Source organism: Coregonus lavaretus, assembly GCF_964263955.1.
Source record: "Coregonus lavaretus genome assembly, chromosome: 2".
NCBI classification, from domain to species: domain Eukaryota; kingdom Metazoa; phylum Chordata; class Actinopteri; order Salmoniformes; family Salmonidae; genus Coregonus; species Coregonus lavaretus.
The window spans coordinates 13,524,769-13,543,195 of NC_139989.1; the positions used below are offsets into that span (position 1 = coordinate 13,524,769).

At 45.4% G+C, this 18,427-nt stretch overlaps 1 protein-coding gene across 1 annotated transcript in view; it reads right to left on the reverse strand.

Moving 5' to 3' along the window:
* The window catches only part of myo3a (myosin IIIA), a gene marked incomplete at its 3' end in the record, with an annotated part of 83,082 nt that overhangs the window by 9,598 nt on the left and 55,057 nt on the right, over positions 1-18,427 (reverse strand). The window contains exons 25-34 of the mRNA XM_084173203.1: positions 17,438-17,521; positions 15,413-15,618; positions 15,157-15,268; positions 14,879-15,041; positions 14,633-14,722; positions 14,396-14,519; positions 12,646-13,843; positions 12,393-12,537; positions 3,886-3,977; positions 3,169-3,209 (exon numbers count right to left, since the gene is read on the reverse strand). Of these exons, the coding sequence (XP_084029329.1) occupies positions 3,169-3,209; positions 3,886-3,977; positions 12,393-12,537; positions 12,646-13,843; positions 14,396-14,519; positions 14,633-14,722; positions 14,879-15,041; positions 15,157-15,268; positions 15,413-15,618; positions 17,438-17,521 (2,255 nt within the window). The remainder of the gene's footprint in view (positions 1-3,168; positions 3,210-3,885; positions 3,978-12,392; positions 12,538-12,645; positions 13,844-14,395; positions 14,520-14,632; positions 14,723-14,878; positions 15,042-15,156; positions 15,269-15,412; positions 15,619-17,437; positions 17,522-18,427) is intronic.

Consider the following 18,427-nt stretch of genomic DNA (forward strand, 5'->3'; position numbering starts at 1 on the left):
CATAGTTCCCGCTCAGCCCAGTCAAAACTGTTCGCTGCTCTGGCACCCCAATGGTGGAACAAGCTCCCTCACGACGCCAGGACAGCGGAGTCACTCACCACCTTCCGGAGACATTTGAAACCCCACCTCTTTAAGGAATACCTGGGATAGGATAAAGTAATCCTAACTCAGTTGCCGGAGAGGAAGGAAACCGCTAGTTACTGGTTACTTTTAAACAGTTACAGAGTTTAATGGCTGTGATAGGAGAAAACTGAGGATGGTTCAACAACATTATAGTTACATTATACTAATCTAATTGACAGAGTGTAAAGAAGGACGCCTGTACAGAATACAAATATTCCATAAAGATATACTGCACAGGCAAAACCTGGTTCAGTCTGCTTTCCAACAGACAGAATTATGAATTCACCTTTCAGCAGGACAATAACCTAAAACACAAGGCCAAATCTACACTAGAGTTGCTTACCAAGAAGACAGTGAATGGCCCTGAGCGGCTGAGTTACAGTTTTGACTTAAATCATTCGGAAAGTATTCAGACCCCTCGACGTTTTCCACATTTTGTTACGCTACAGCCTTATTCTAAAATAGATTAAATAAAACATGGTCCTCATCAATCTACACACAATGCCCTGTAATGACAAAGCAAAACCAGTTTTTTTATTTTATTTTGGCACATTTATTTAAAAACAAAACCTGAAATATCTCATTTACATAAGTATTCAGACCCTTTACTCAGTACTTTGTTGAAGCACCTTTGGCAGTGTTTACTGCCTCAAGTCTTTTTGGGTATGATGCTAGTCCGCTCCACCGGGGTCCAGTCCAGCTCCGGTCAGCAGCTCCACTCCGGAGCCAGAGCAGTCCGCTCCACCGGTGCCCAGTCCAGCTCCGGTCAGCGGCTCCAGTCCAGACCCAGACGTCAGCCCCTCTCCAGGTTCGGGGTCTCCCACACCAGGGTCCAGACAGGGCTTGGTACATCGTGGGAGGAAGGAGAGGGGAAGCAGCGCACCGAGGTCCAGACCAGACCAGGGGTGCAACGGGGAGGCTGAGAGAATGTGGTCGTCACACCTGGACCCTACCCTGTTATGTCAGGTTTGTGCGGTCGGAGTCCGCACCTTTGGGGGGGGGGGGGGGGGGGGGGGGGTACTGTCACGCCCTGACTTATGGGACTCTAGTATGTTGAGTCAGGGTGTGGAATTCTATGTTGTATTTTCTATGTTCTCATTCTAAGTTGTGTATTTCTATGTTGGCCGGGTGTGATTCCCAATCAGAGGCAGATGTCGCTCGTTGTCTCTGATTGGGGATCATACTTAGGCAGCCTGTTTGCTATCATTAGTTGTGGGATCTTGTTCCGTGTAGAGGCTTGTATTGTGTTTAGCCTGAGGACTTCACGTTACGTTGTTTTGTTGTTTTGTTCGTGTGTTTATCGTTATAATAAACATGTATGCATTTCACGCTGCGCCTTGGTCTGACCTGTCCTTCAACGTACGTGACAACAATGGTGGAGGCCACTGTGTTCTTGGTGACCTTCAATGCTGCAGACACTTTTTGGTACCCTTCCCCAGATCTGTGCCTCGACACAATCCTGTCTTGGAGCTCTCCAGACAATTCCTTCCACCTCATGGCTTGGTTTTTGCTCTGACACGCACTGTCAACTGTGGGACCTTATATAGACAGGTGTGTGCCTTTCCAGATCATGTCCAATCCATTGAGTTTACCACAGGTGGACTCCTGTCAAGTTGTAGAAATATCTCAAGGATGATCACTGGAAACAGGATGCACCTGAGCTCAATTTCGAGTCTCATAGCAAAGGGTCTGAATACTTACGTAAATAATGTATTTCTATTTTCTATTTTTTATAAATGTGCAAACATTTTTGTCATTATGGGATATTGTGTGTAGATTGAGGAGGAAGAAAATTAATTGAATCAATTTTAGAATAAGGCTGTAACGTAACAAAATGTGGAAAAAGTCAAGGGGTCTAAATACTTTCCGAATGCACTGTACCTGAAAATCTATGGCAAGACCTGAAAATGGTTGTCTAACAATGATCAACAACCAATTTGACGGAGCTTGGAAGAATTTTGAAAAGAATAATGGGCAAATGTTGCACATTGCACAGTCTTAGAGACGTATCCAGAAAGACTCACAGCTGTAATCGCTGCCAAAGGGGCTTCTACAAAGTATTGACTCATGGATTTAATCAATTTTGAACTCAGGCTGTAACACAACAAAATGTGGAATAAGTCAAGGGGCATGAATACTTACTGAAGGCACTGTATCTATTTCATTTCATTTTTCACTGTGCTGTTTCACCACTGCTTTTCCTCATTGACACAAACCACCTCTCTCTATCCCTCTCTCCCCTCCCTTTTTACTCCCTCTCTCCACCCTGTCCCTCTCCCTCTCCCCCTCTCTTTCTCAGCTGTCAGCCACAGTTGGAGGTGCTATCTTTCCTCCTGACCTTCTCGTTCTTAATGATGCATGTAAACTGCTCCTGTCCATCGCTGGCTTTATTTATCTGCTAACAAATGATTACCCTTGATGTGTAGAGTCTCGTCGTCGTACAGCCCAGTGTGTGTGTGTGTGTGTGTGTGTCCAGATTCCTGTGATAAAGTACCATGCCCCTTCCTTGTTCATCCAGACCTATCTGTCTATCTGCCAGCCTAGGGGAACCTCTATCAGCACCTATCTGGGTGCTACACTCACCACACACAGATTCACATCAAACAAAAAACTGAAATGAAGCAAACAAGGCTCAAATGGTCTGTCTATCATATATTTGGCAAAATATTAGGTTTATTGTAGATCCTAAATAATTTATCACTGCATCTTTCACAAAATACTCAACAAACACACAATAGAAATACTGATGTTACTATGAGTGCATTATATTGGACTTTGTCCACATGGCACTTGTCATATAGTTAGATTTCATTAAGTAAAACCACTGTATAAGGAGGATGAAGGATGAGGCCAATTAAGTCCATTGTAAATGTGTAAGGCTACAGGCCGTTAAGTTTGGACCCACACCCTGGCCTTACAGTTGGCACTGTCCCATATTCATTACTCACAAGCAGAGTGCCAAGCTGCAGATCTAACCTCTTAAAGGCCTGCCAGTAGCTGCCAGTGGCTCGTTAAAACTGGGTGAATGATGAGCTGTTGACTTACCCTTGTTTCCGTGGCCTGCGTTTGTCATCCTGGACAGACCTCTGAATGGGAAAGACACAGGAAGTAGTGTTACATGGAAATAAACTAGGATTCAAATCTGCGAATACGTTTAGCTTTATAGCCTACTTATAAGGCGTCTATCCTTCTATATGGCCTTCAAGACTATGTAAAAACCTATAACTTAAAGCCTACAGTGATTGGTTCTCAAAGTCGAATGTTGGTAGGTGATTAGTCCCGTAATCAATCGATCTGTTGGTTGACTAACAATTAAGATCAGCTAGCTTGAGATCAGCTGAAGCTGAAGGAACGAGGTTGGAAACAAACCTGCAGGGACTCTCCAGCACCTACTTTGCGCCTTTCTAGTGCATACTGAAATGATTAGACAGAAATATTTCAACAATATAACACATGCTGGAGTGCATCAAGGCTTCATAGCACACCCAATACGATTCAAGTTGAATCTATACCAGTTGAGAGACTTTCCTGCCTTCTATCGGAGCACTTGAAGTTGTCATGGACAGACCTTTGCAAAACTACATTAATTAAAAACTTAAATGTTGGAAAACTTCTAACAACTTAACACGGATCGTTACATTCCCTTTGAAATGGCCACATCAATAATGTAGTGCGAATGCCAATATATAAAAATGCAATTACTACAGTGCTGTAAAGGTGACAGAGAATGGCTCACTACTGTATGGATGGAGTCAGACTCACATGGATGAGGTTGTAGTATGTAGAGTCCTCAGGGGTGTTGAGCGTCTTTGGCTGTTGGGTTCTGCGAGGCGTCCGACACACTTTCAGATCGACTGAAACATCACAACAACAAAAAGACCCAAATCAGCTATAATGCTTTGATGGTCAAGTAGCTAGAGAAAGTAGACATAGGTGTATTGTTATGCAGGTTTTTCATTTATATCTACAGTATTTATCAAATGTGTACTCAACAAATCCCTGGTTAATCATTTTTAAAAGAGTGCTATGTAATAAACAGAGACATTTTGGGTGTTTATGTTTTTTTACACAGGAACGGAGTGAAAACTGCTTTTCCATATTATGCTTGAGAAAATGGCTGCCAAAAGACTACCATGAGGAGGCGATTGACCCCCTGAGGGCAGCGAGAGCGCACAATGACTCCCCTGCTGGATAACTCTAATCCACTTCACACTATTCTGCACAACAGGGTTTCTCTAATGTTCAACCACTGCCTTTAAACATAGCTTCCAAGAGGACAATAAGTGCATCGATGATGTCGTCCCCACAGTGACCGTACGTACATACCCCAACCAGAAGCCATGGATTACAGGCAACATCTGCACTGAGCTAAAGGGTAGAGCTGCCGCTTTCAAGGAGCGGGACTCTAACCCGGACGCTTATAAGAAATCCCGCTATGCCCTCCGACGAACCATCAAACAGGCAAAGAGTCAATACAGGACTAAGATTGAATCGTACTACACCGGCTCTGACGCTCATCGGATGTGGCTGGGCTTGAAAACTATTACAGACTACAAAGGGAAGCACAGCCGCGAACTGCCCAGTGACACAAGCCTACCAGACAAGCTAAACCACTTTTATGCTCGCTTCGAGGCAAGCAACACTGAAGCATGCATGAGAGCACCAGCTGTTTCCGGATGACTATGTGATCACGCTCTCCGTAGCCGATGTGAGTAAGACTTTTAAGCAGGTCAACATTCACAAGGCCGCAGGGCCAAACGGATTACCAGAACGTGTACTCTGAGCATGTGCTGACCAACTGGCACGTGTCTTCACCGACATTTTCAACATGTCCCTGACTGAGTCTGTAATATTTTTTAATTTTTAATTTATTTTATTTTTTCACCTTTATTTAACCAGGTAAGCCAGTTGAGAACAAGTTCTGGCCAAGATAAAGCAAAGCAGTGCGATAAAAACAACAACCCAGAGTTACATATGGGGTAAAACAAAACATAAAGTCAAAAATACTGTCACGATCGTCTTGAGAAGAAGCGGGCCAAGGCGCAGCGTGATATGCGTACATATTTATTTCAGTGTACACACAACGAACAAAACAACAAACGATACGAAACGTGAAGTCCTACGGTTACACAAACCAAACGGAACAAGATACTACATTAAACAAATGCCAAACGGCTACCTAAGTATGGCTCCCAATCAGAGACAACGAGCTACAGCCGTCTCTGATTGGGAACCACCCTGGCCAACATAGAAATACCAAACTAGAAGCAACACAACCTAGAACACAAAAACATAAAAACTAACACCCTGGCTCAACATATGAGACTCCCCAGAGCCAGGGCGTGACAGTACCCCCCCCAAAGGCGCGGACTCCAACCGCGCCAACCAAACACAACAGGGGAGGGACCGGGTGGGCACTCCGCCTCGGCGGCGGATCCGGTTCCGGGCATGACCCCCACTCCCTCTCTAACCCCCCAAAGCGCCCCTGGTCCGGTCTGGCCCTGCTGGCCGGAGCTGGACTGAATACTGGTGGAGCGGATTGCTCTAGCTCCGGAGTGGAGCAGCTGACCGGTGCCGGACCAGGCACCGGTGGAACAGGCACGGGCTGTGCCGGACAGACGACGCGCACCACTGGCTTGGTGCAGGGATCAGGAACAGGCCGGACCGGGCTGACGACGCGCACCACTGGCTTGGTGCGGGGAGCAGGAACGGGCCGGACCGGGCTGACGACGCGCACCACAGGTTTAGTGCGGGGAGCAGGAACGGGCCGGACCGGGCTGGCGACGCGCACCACTGGCTTGGTGCGGGGAGCAGGAACGGGCCGGACCAGGCTGGCGACGCGCACCACTGGCTTGGTGCGGGGAGCAGGAACGGGCCGGACCGGGCTGGCGACGCGCACCACTGGCTTGGTGCGAGGGGCAGGAACAGGCCGAACCGGGCTGGCGACGCGCACCACTGGCTTGGTGCGAGGGGCAGGAACAGGCCGAACCAGGCTGGCGACGCGCACCACTGGTTTGGTGCGAGGGGCAGGAACAGGCCGGACCGGGCTGGCGACGCGCACCACAGGCTTGGTGCGAGGGACAGGAACAGGCCGGACCGGGCTGGCGACGCGCACCACAGGCTCGGTGCGAGAGACAGGAACAGGCCGGACCGTACTGGGGACACACGCCACTGGCCCTACGCGGGGATCATGAACGGGCCGGACCGGACTGGCAACACACCCCAGTACCTCTCGCCGTGCCTCTACATTCTCCTTCCCCCTGGTGTCCAGTAACTCCCGTAACCTGGCGGCCTCCTCTGCCAACCCTCTGAACCACTCTATCCCGTACTCCTGCTGCCCCGTCGTCCACAGCGTGAGCCCCCCCCTAAAAATTTTCTGGGCTTGTCTCTCCCCCGTGGACCAGGCCTCCATGGTTCTCGCCCAACTCTCACTCCACTGCTCCCAATTCCAACCTCTCTCCTCATCACGCTGCTTGACCCAGTCGTGGTGGTATCTTCTGTCAGGAGCTGATGTAGATGTGGTGTAGGAGTCAGGCGCAGGACACAGAGGCTTAGTCCAACAGACTTTACTTGTCATAACGTGACAAAATACAAAATACGGGCCTCGAACAAACAGAGGCGAGCGATTTCGCAAACTGTGCGTAAAAACACCAAAACAAATAAACAGAGCAGAAACTCGCAGCACCTACGGACAATAACACACAACACAAGACTAACCAAACGAGAAACTTATAGGAGACATAATCAACCAAACAGGAAACAGGTGTACACAATCAGACAAAACCAAACAGAAATCGAAAACATCAAATGGTGATAGCTAGTACTCCGGGGACGACGACCGCCGAAGCCTGCCCGAACAAGGAGGAGGAGCAGCCTCGGCCGAAACCGTGACAAATACAACACAAAATATATATACAGTGTGTGCAAATGTAGCAAGTTATGGTGGTAAGGCAATAAGTAGGCTATAGTGCAAAATAATTACAATTAGTATTAACACTGGAATGATAGATGTGCAAGAGATGATGTGCAAATAGAGATACTGGGGTGCAAATGAGCAAAATAAATAAGAATATAGGGATGAGGTAGTTGGGTGGGCTAATTTCAGATGGGCTGTGTACAGGTGCAGTGATCGGTAAGGTGCTCTGACAGCTGATGCTTAAAGTTAGTGAGGGAGATAAGAGTCTCCAGCTTCAGAGATTTTTGCAATTTGTTCCAGTCATTGGCAGCAGAGAACTGGAAGGAATGGTGGCCAAAGGAGGTGTTGGCTTTGGGGATGACCAGTGAGATATACCTGCTGGAGCGCATACTACGGGTGGGTGTTGCTATGGTGACCAATGAGCTAAGATAAGGAGGGGATTTGCCTAGCAATGATTTATAGATGGCCTGGAGCCAGTGGGTTTGGCGACGAATGTGTAGTGAGGACCAGCCAACAAGAGCGTACAGGTCACAGTGGTGGGTAGTATATGGGGCTTTGGAGACAAAACGGATGGCACTGTGATAGACTACATCCAATTTACTGAGTAGAGTGTTGGAGGCTATTTTGTAAATGACATCGCCGAAGTCAAGGATCGGTAGGATAGTCAGTTTTACGAGGGCATGTTTGGCAGCATGAGTGAAGGAGGCTTTGTTGCGAAATAGGAAACCGATTCTAGATTTAACTTTGGATTGGAGATTCTTAATGTGAGTCTGGAAGGAGAGTTTACAGTCTAACCAGACACATAGGTATTTGTAGTTGTCCACATACTCTAGGTCAGACCCGTCGAGAGTAGTGATTCTAGTCGGGTGGGCGGGTGCCAGCAGCAATCGATTGAAGAGCATACCAACATGTTTCAAGCAGACCACCATAGTCCCCGTGCCCAAGGACACTAAGATAACCTGCCTAAATGACTACCGACCCGTAGCACAGACATCTGTAGCCATGAAGGGCTTTGAAAGGCTGGTCATGGCTCACATCAACACCATTATCCCAGAAACCCTAGACCCACTCCAATTTGCATACCGCCCCAACAGATCCACAGATGATGCAATCTCTATTGCACTCCACACTGCCCTTTTCCACCTGGACAAGAGGAACACCTACGTGAGAATGTTATTCATTGACTACAGCTCAGCATTCAACACATACATTTTAGTCATTTAGCAGACGCTCTTATCCAGAGCAACGTACAGTTAGTGAATGCATACGTAAATTTTTTTTCATACTGGCCCCCCGTGGGAAACGAACCCACATCCCTGCCGGCCAAACCCTCCCCTACCTTGGACGACGCTGGACCAATTGTGCGCCGCCCATGGGTCTCCCGGTTGCGGCCGGATGCGACAGAGCCTGGACTCGAACCAGGATCTCTAGTGGCACAGCTAGCACTGCGATGCAGTGCCTTAGACCACTGCGCCACTCGGGAGTCACTGTGCCCTCAAATACCATAGTGCCCTCAAAGCTCATCACTAAGCTAAGGATCCTGGGACTAAACGCCTCCCTCTGCAACTGGATCCTGGACTTCCTGACGGGCTGCCCCCAGGTGGTAAGGGTAGGTAACAACACATCTGCCATGCTGATCCTCAACACGGGGGCCCCTCAGGGGTGCGTGCTCAGTCCCCTCCTGTACTCCCTGTTCACCCATGACTGCATGGCCAGGCACGACTCCAACACCATTAAGTTTGCTGACGACACAACAGTGGTAGGCCTGATCACCGACAACGATGAGACAGCCTATAGGGAGGAGGTCAGAGACCTGGCCGTGTGGTGCCAGGATAACAACCTCTCCCTCAACGTGACCAAGACAAAGGAGATGATTGTGGACTACAGGAAAAAAAAGAGGACTGAGCACATCCCCATTCTCATTGACGGGGCTGTAGTGGAACAGGTTGAGAGCTTCAAGTTCCTTGGTGTCCATATCACCAACAAACTATCATGGTCCAAACACAACAAGACAGTCGTGAAGAGGGCACGACAAAGCATATTCCCCCTCAGGAGACTGAAAAGATTTGGTATGGGTCCTCAGATCCTCAAAAAGTTCTACAGCTGCACCATCGAGAGCATCCTGACTGGTTGCATCACTGCCTGGTATGGCAAATGTTCGGCCTCCGACCGCAAGGCACTACAGAGGGTAGTGCGTACGGCCCAGTACATCACTGGGGCCAAGCTTCCTGCCATCCAGGACCTCTATACCAGGCGGTGTCAGAGGAAGGCCCACAAAATTGTCAAAGACTCCAGCCACCCTAGTCATAGACTGTTCTCTCTGCTACCGCACGGCAAGCGGTACCGGAGCGCCAAGTCTAGGTCCAAAAGGCTTCTCAACAGCTTCTACCCCCAAGCCATAAGACTCCTGAACAGCTAATCATGGCTACCCTGACTATTTGCACTGCCCCCCCACCCCCACCCCATCTTTTTACGCTGCTGCTACTCTGTTAATTATTTATGCATAGTCACTTTAACTCTTCCCACATGTACATATTACCTCAACTACCTCAACTAGCCGGTGCCCCCGCACATTGACTCTGCACCGGTACCCCCCTGTATATAGCCTCCCTACTGTTCTTTTATTTTACTTCTGCTCTTTTTTTCTCAACACTTTTTTGTTGTTGTTGTTTTTTTACATTTTTATTAAGAAATAAATGCATTGTTGGTTATGGGCTGTAAGTAAGCATTTCACGGTAATGTCTACACCTGTTGTATTCGGCGCATGTGGCAAATACAATTTTATTTTATTTTATTTTATTTTACAAACGTTGCTACAATTGTAACAATACCAGAAGAGAATATTACCTGGAAATAATGTTGAAATGGAAGGGCGTTTTAAAAATGGTGGCTTCAGGTGATTCTATTCTACCAAAGACTTAAAGAGTTTGTAACTTTTACTGTTGAAAATCGTTATCCTAAGTATAAATACAATAAAGTACACACATTAAAGGGTAAAAAATACATTTTGAGCAAAATGGACCACCTATTGAGATGGATCTTTTGTTAAGTAAATCAGGTGATAAATTAGCTGAAAAGGAGACTGGAGTAGTACGTTTTAAGAATTTTAGGCATTTTACAAGCTTAAATGTCCCCAAAAATCTTAAGCCTACATTATGCAGTTAAGCTAACCTCATGGGCTTTGGTTGCTATGTAGCCTACTGTCTTATAACTTGAGGCTGATATTTGGCCTACAGAGCTGTATGGAAACTTGCCTTAGGCTGTTATATTTGACCCTGTTTTTCTAATGACTTACTGGAGAGGCTGTATGACTGGGCGTATGATTACTGGAGAGGCTATCGGGTGTGAACAGGCCATCAGGCTGACCCCCTGACCCTTTAGAATTTTCCTACAGAGATCGATCAGATATTCCTATCCCTGCCAGATAGTGTTCCATCACAGGAGGATGGTGGCACCTTCATTGGGGAGCACGGGCTCATGGTAATGGCTGTAGTGGAATAAGTGGAATGGTATCAATTACATCAAACACATGGTTTCCAGGTGCCATTCCATGTGCTCCGTTACAGAGATTATTATGAGCTGTGCTCCCCTCAGCAGCCTCCACTGTGTCCCATATTATGGTGACCTATAGCTCTCAGTAATGTATTGAATGTAATATGTGTATGTGTGCATATGGATACAGTATGTAAGGTAAAGGCTGTATTTCATGCATGGTTTGTCATAGTTTTTCATATTATTGAACCTGTCTATTTAAAGGTCGTCAGTGATTCTGTATTGCTCAAAGGAGAAAAGCTCATTTGAAATCCCCATATTAATGGTTGTTGTAATTGCCACAGCAGTGCCTTATGAAACGTGATTAGCATTTAATGACCTTTTCCATGAAGTGAAATATGATTGGCATTCTAAGAAATGTCCCCAAATGTCTTTCTGCATAAAAAAAATTAGGATTTTAATTGAAATGTAGCGAGGTATGAGGACAGCTTATTATTGGACCAAATCAATTAAGACATTTTGGAGGAGAAAATGTCTCTGGAAATAACACTGGAAATTAATTATGCTCCTCAGGCAATGTGTTGCTCTTAAGAACACCTTGTAAAGGGCACCTACCAGGCATCCCAAGTCTTTGAGATTGCAGTTTGGATTTTGTTGTTGTGGTGAGTTGTTATTGTACTAATATAGTGTATATCTCACATTCAGAAAATGCATATTTGATACAAGGTTACCAATTGTGTTCTAGGCTTGCCTCTCTCACAATCCAATATGAGAAAGTCATGACACTAACCAATAAAAACAAATCATGGGTGACACAATAATGATATTTCTTCCGGACACCTGGTAAACTTATGATGATAATAACATTTCAGCTGCCAGATGGATTTGACACACCAAGCACTGAGATGCTGAACTTTCACTCTGCCAGCTCCCTTGCTCATGATTTCAAAGCAATTACACATATCACCGGTGGGAATCAAATACATTTTTTGATGACGCATCGTGTCGAGAACCGCTTTCCGGTTTTGGCACTTGACATCCCCAGGTTTTTCAGATACAATCGAGCCTGAATGAGAGAGAAAATATAACTTTGTCTGCTGATTAAATTATCAGCTACTGCGAAGCGGAGACATAACAAAAGATGTGCCTTATTTTTCACCATCTTGTTTCGCTCCTGAGGCAGGGATGACTGAGGATAGGCTGAAAATAGCTCATGAAATAGGTGAATGAGATCACAAAAAGGAGAAATTACACAAGACATTAAAAGAACACCATAATGTCTGTGTACTGTACATATTGAGAAAGCTGCTTCGGAAAATTCAAATACTTGAAAGGTGTTTGAGAACACATACCACATATTGTGTAGTCTATAGGGCCAAACTGACACTCAAAGAAACACTAAAGCCTTAAGTTAATTGAAGATGGGTGGCATGTGCCTGGTCATAAGGTCTCTTTACAACCCAAGAAGGAGTTGGTTATGGAGGTAAAGACTATTTGCAGGTGCACTCAGTCTTATTTCAATGAGTGTCAGTGAACTCTATTCAGCTCTCTGTCTGTGAGGGATAGTCTTGGAGCTGTTTGACCAAGTAGACGAGCCAGGAGCCCACTGGAAAGATGGATAGACCAGAAAAGAAGGATTCGATTGCTTCTTCAGAATGGTAATTATACTCAATACTGCCTGAGTGACTCGGGATCACACATAGTACTTCCAGTTGGTTTTTGTATAAAACCAGTCTACAGTATTTTTATTGACTTCTTTTCAAATGTATTTAATTTCATCCATGTCTGTACTCAACAGTACATTTGTCGTTTCTTTGCTATGTGCAATGTCTTGTGGTTTTCACACAAGTCAGACACTTACCTGATTGCTGATGGTTGACAGCAAAGCCATTGACTGCCTGCCCTTTGACAAACATGCTGTTATTGGCTGGGTTTATCTGGTGGGCCAGGATGATCTCGTTCAGCTTCTGCTGGAGGCTCATGTAGTTCTGGGAAGACTTAGTGACCTGTTGTATAGACAATGGACAAATGATACATATAATCAAATAGTTGGGGGTTCAGAACCCCAAGAAAAGCCGTTGGCAGACACATCAAGTGGGTTAGTACTAGATTACCTCTTTAGAAAAGACCTCCAGTTCCTCCGTATCTCTCTGGGCTGTGGCCTTGGTGGCCTTCAGGTTCTTCCTGTCCTTGTAGCCCCTGAACTGGCTCTGGATCTTCACCGCTGCCTGCTCCTCGTCATACCTATCCCCTCCCTGAGACTCTGTCTCCTCTATGCGAACCAGCTCTACATCGGTGAGGTCCACAACCCTGTCCTCAACATTCAACCCTTCCTCCTGTTCCTCAACCATGGGTTCCTCCTTGCTCCTTTTGACCCGTTCTCTCTCCTCCTTGAATTTCTTTCTATCCCGGTGTCCTCTGAAATTGCTCTGCAGAACGGTGGCAGCTTTTTCCTCGTCTGGCTCGGTCTGGCTTGCGGTGGACGGCTCTGGTTGGGGTTCTAGCGTTGGCTCCTGTGTCTGGACAAGTTCTCGTTTGGGTTGTTCTTTGGCCTCTTTCGTCTTCTTTTTCTTGGGGATTTTTCCTTCCTCCTGCAGGCGTTTGCGCTCCTTGTGGCCACGGAAGTTACTTTGGATGACCGTAGCTGCCTTGGCCTCATCTACTTCTTCCTTCTCTTCCACACCTGCAGACACGGCCACTTCCTCTGGAACCTTTGACCTTCCTTCTGGTTTTGACATACCTTCTACCTTTGTGGTCTCGTCTTCAGTTGGGCTCATCACTCTCTGTTTCCTTGCTGGGATCTTGCCTTCTTCAACCAGCCTCTTCCTCTCTTTGTGGCCCCTGAAGTTGCTCTGGAGAACTGTAGCTGCCTTAGCTTCCTGTTCTGGGTTAACCTCCTCCCCTTCTGCGGGCTCTGTATTCTGTTGCTCGTCAACTTCTGTGTCTTCCTCGTCCACCAGCTCTTCACCCACTTCCGTTAGCTCATCGTCGTCGTCCTCTTCCGCCTTGGCCGTGTCTTCATCCTCTTCCTCCTCCTCCGCTACTTCGGTCAACCCTTCCTCCTTTTCTTCTTCCACTGCAACCTCTTTCATGTCCTCCTGCTCCTCCTCTTCGTCCTCCTCCATAATAGCAGGCTCCACCTCTACAGGCGAGGGTGACCTTAATCTCAACTCGTCTCCAGACAGTGTCTTGTGGCGCTCCCTGAGTTTCTTTCTCTCCTTGTAGCCTCTGTAGTTACTCTGAAGGACCACAGCGGATTTGGCCATCTCTTCCTCCTCCAGTTTGGCAGCTTCGATCCTCTCTTTCTCTATCCTGTCTTTTTCAATGGCCTCCCTAAAGAGAATACAGTTGATTTTGCTCTGAACAGAATCAAACTCAGTGTAAAATGTTTATGATCTGGAACAACTATGGGGGTATACTCTATATATATGTTTATATGAAGAGTAGCTCCTGCCATGTCAGCAGCTAATGTGGATCCTAATAAATAGTAAAATACTAATTATAAACTGGGTGGTTCGAGCCCTGAATGTTTATTGGCTGAAAGCAGTGGTATATCAGAACGTATACCACAAGTATGACAAAACATGTATTTTTACTGCTCTAATTACGTTGGTAACCAGTTTATAATAGCAATAAGTCACCTCGGGGGTTTGTGGTATATGGCCAATATACCATGGCTAAGGGCTGTGTCCAGGCACTCCACGTTGCGTCGTACATAAGAACAGCCCTTATTGCTTAAATATACAATTTCTACTCAACAAAACATTAACTTCACAATGTTTAAAAAGTTCTAGATCTACTTTCCTACATTTTACTATGACTATATTTTTTGCGTAGTGCAGATCCATCTATGGTTGTCCTTACCTTTTCTTTTTGAAACTCTTCCTCTCCCTGTGTCCTCTATAATGTGCCTGAATCTTAGCTGCAGCTTTATTTTTTTCTTCCACCAACTCCTTGTACTTCTTCTTGGCGAGGTAACCTCGGCAAACTGCAGAAGAGGATGGTACAAGTTCAAACTACACTAAACGTACTATGTATCCTCTGAACATGAACAAACCGATCTTAGAAAACAATGATGAAGTGGCATAATGGTCTCCTCACCAGCCTGTAACTGGATGATGAAGGTCTCAAACTTGGCTTTGCTTAATTTATCATCAGCACATCTCCTCCGTACTTGATGTCCTCTGTACGCTGGTGGACGATATATTAGAGACAAATCATTAACATACAGATATCAACTATTGTTTATGATAATAAAGAACTTAAAGGTCTTTGCACACATTTAAAAGGAACCGGGACAGTTTTGGTTCCACTATGGTGGTAAGGTCAAAGTGACCACGTACTGACCTGATTGTATGGCCACAGCGCTCTGTGCTCTCTTCTCCAGTATTTTGCGGTAGTGTTTGGCCCCCAGCCAGCCCCGGACGTAGGCCTGGACCAGAACGATGCGGTCTGTGGTCTGCCTCACCATCAGGTTTAGGGTCTCCACATGGTAGTACTTCAGAAACACCTGAGAGACACCACATGGAAACACAATCAAAGGATGTAGACTCAGTCATACTCTCCATGAGATTTGTCTAGTCATTTACATTTTACTCCAAAATACTCCATGAATGTGACCTTACTTTAGTTTTGCCCAGGACCCAATTTTCCAGTTTGGCTTTTTCCAATATAGCTGCACAAGTCTCTGGGCTTGCATCCGGCTCCTTGTGCGCACGGAAAGCCAGTATGTAGTACCTGCAACAACCAATACTAGACTTACCAAACCATTTCTGCACACTATTAGCCTAAAAACCTCAAAAGGAGTTTTCCATTCTTCTTGTCATTCACAAGCAATAAGTGGGAGCCTATGGAGTCTTTTCTATGATTAGGATCACCAACCTCTTGACGAAGTTGGTGTAGAGGATGCGGTGAGAGTAGCCCTGTCGGCGGATCTTAGCTGTCTCCAGGACGCCAGTGTAGCGCAGCTGCACCAGCACCTTCTCCCTGTCAAACTTACTGGCCTGCCGGTCATTGTTGGGCTTGATGCAACGCACAAAGTGGGGCTGTCCCGCTACCATCTTGGACAGCAGGTCCATTAGGGAATACTGGTGAATGAAGAGGCAGGAAGTGAGTAGTTTACCTTAAGCATCCACTTAAAACTAGTGTCCAGGTAAAGACCTGAATAAGACCAAAATGCCTATTCTTGAATTCCTGTATGAGAAGACATATTTAGTTGCTTTCTTTTCATTAGTTGCTTTCTTTTCTTATGTAAACCAGTATATATTCTGATTGTCCAGGGGTACTGGTACAACTCCAAGGAGATAAATACAGTTGAAGTCGGAAGTTTACATAAACTTAGAACCCTCCACAAATTTCTTGTTAACCAACTATAGTTTTGGCAAGTCATTTTTCCAACAATTGTTTACAGACAGATTATTTCACTTATAATTCACTGTATCACAATTCCAGTGTGTCAGAAGTTTACATACACTAAGTTGACTTTGCCTTTAAACAGCTTGGAAAATTCCACAAAATTATTTCATGGCTTTAGAAGCTTCTGATAGGCTAATTGACATCATTTGAGTCAATTGGAGGTGAACCTGTGGATGTATTTCAAGGCCTACCTTCAAACTCAGTGCCTCTTTGCTTGACAACATTGGAAAATCAAAATAAATCAGCCAAGACCTCAGAATTTTTTTTGTAGACCTCCACAAGTCTGGTTCATCCTTGGGAGCAATTTCCAAAGTGCAAATCAATCCCAGAACAACAGCAAAGGACCTTGTGAAGATGCTGGAGGAAACGGGTACAAAAGTATCTATATCCACAGTAAAACGAGTCCTATATCAACATAACCGGAAAGGCCGCTCAGCAAGGAAGAAGCCACTGCTCCAAAACCGCCATAAAAAAGACAGATTACGGTTTGCAACTGCACATGGGGACAAAGATCGTACTTTTTGGAGAAATGTCCTCTGGTCTGATGAAACAAAAATAGAACTGTTTGGCCATAATGACCATCGTTATGTTTGGAGGAAAAAGGGGGTTGCTTGCAAGCCGAAGAACACCATCCCAACCGTGAAGCACGGGGTGGCAGCATCATGCTGTGGGGGTGCTTTGCTGCAGGAGGGACTGGTGCACTTCACAAAATAGATGGCATCGTGAGGAAGGAAAATTATGTGGATATATTGTAGCAACATCTCAAGACATCAGTCAGGAAGTTAAAGCTTGGTCGCAAATGGGTCTTCCAAATGGACAATGACCCCAAGCATACTTCCAATGTTGTGGCAAAATTGCTTAAGGACAACAAAGTCAAGGTATTGGAGTGGCCATCACAAAGCCCTGACCTCAATCCTATAGAACATTTGTGGGCAGAACTGAAAAAGCGTGTGCGAGCAAGGAGGCCTGCAAACCTGACTCAGTTACACCATCTCTGTCAGGAGGAATGGGCCAAAATTCACCCTACTTATTGTGGGAAGCTTGTAGAAGGCTACCCGAAACGTTTGACCCAAGTTAAACAATTTAAAGGCAATGCTACCAAATACTAATTGAGTGTATGTAAACTTCTGACCCACTGGGAATGTGATGAAAGAAATAAAAGCTGAAAGAAATAATTCTCTCTACTATTATTCTGACATTTCACATTCTTAAAATAAAGTGGTGATCCTAACTGACCTAAGACAGGGAATTTTTACTAGGATTAAATGTCAGGAATTGTGAAAAACTGAGTTTAAATGTATTTGGCTAAGGTGTATGTAAACTTCCGACTTCAACTGTAGGTACACATTACATGTCACAGTATGCGAATGTACTGTACTACCAGTCAGTTTATCAACAGAGCTGTACTACCAGTCAGAGCTATACTACCAGGGTTGGGGGATAATCTATCCACTCAGTAATGTAGGAAGTGATAAAGTGAGACTTTCTTACTCTGAAGTAGGAGGCTACTGTCTGTGTTCTCATGTTGGTGGACTCTCTAGGATGATGGGTGGTCTCTCCAGTTACAGTATCACCCTGGACACACAAAACAGTGAGTTTATCAAGATTATTCACCACAGGTTCATGGTAGGTGTATTTGTTGAGTTATATCAATTAATATTGGAAAACATAGTATTATATGTATTATACAGTGCCTTCGGGAAGTTTTCAGACCCCTTGACTTTTTCCACATTTAGTTAAGTTACAGCCTTATTCTAAAATTGATAAAATAAAAAATTTCCTCAGCAATCTACACACAATACCCCATAATGACATAGCGAAAACAGGTTTTTAGAAATTATAGCAAATGTATAAAAAAAAAAAAACAGAAATACCTTATTTACATAAGTATTCAGACACTTTGCTATGAGACTCGAAATTGAGCTGTCTATGTAAGGTCCAACAGTTGACAGTGTATGTCAGAACAAAAACCAAGCCATGAGGTCGAAGGAATTGTTTGTAGAGCTCCGAGACAGGATTGTGTCGAGACACAGATCTGGGGAAGGGTACCAAAACATTTCTGCAGCATTGAAGGTCCCCAAGAACACAGTGGCCTCCATCATTCTTAAATGGAAGAAGTTTGGAACCACCAAGACTCTTCCTAGAGCTGGCTGCACGGCCAAACTGAGCAATCGGGGGAGATGGGTCTTGGTCAGGGAGATGACCAAGAACCCGATGGTCACTCTGACAGAGCTACAGAGTTCCTCTGTGGAGATGGGAGAACCTTCCAGAAGGACAACCATTTCTGCAGCACTCCACCAATCAGGCCTTTATGGTAGAGTGGCCAGACTGAAGCCACTCCTCAGTAAAAGATACATGACAGCTCGCTTGGAGTTTGCCAAAAGGCACCTAAAGGACTCTCAGACCATGAGAAACAAGATTCTCTGGTGTGATGAAACCAAGACTGAACTCTTTGGCCTGAATGCCAAGTGTCATGTCTGG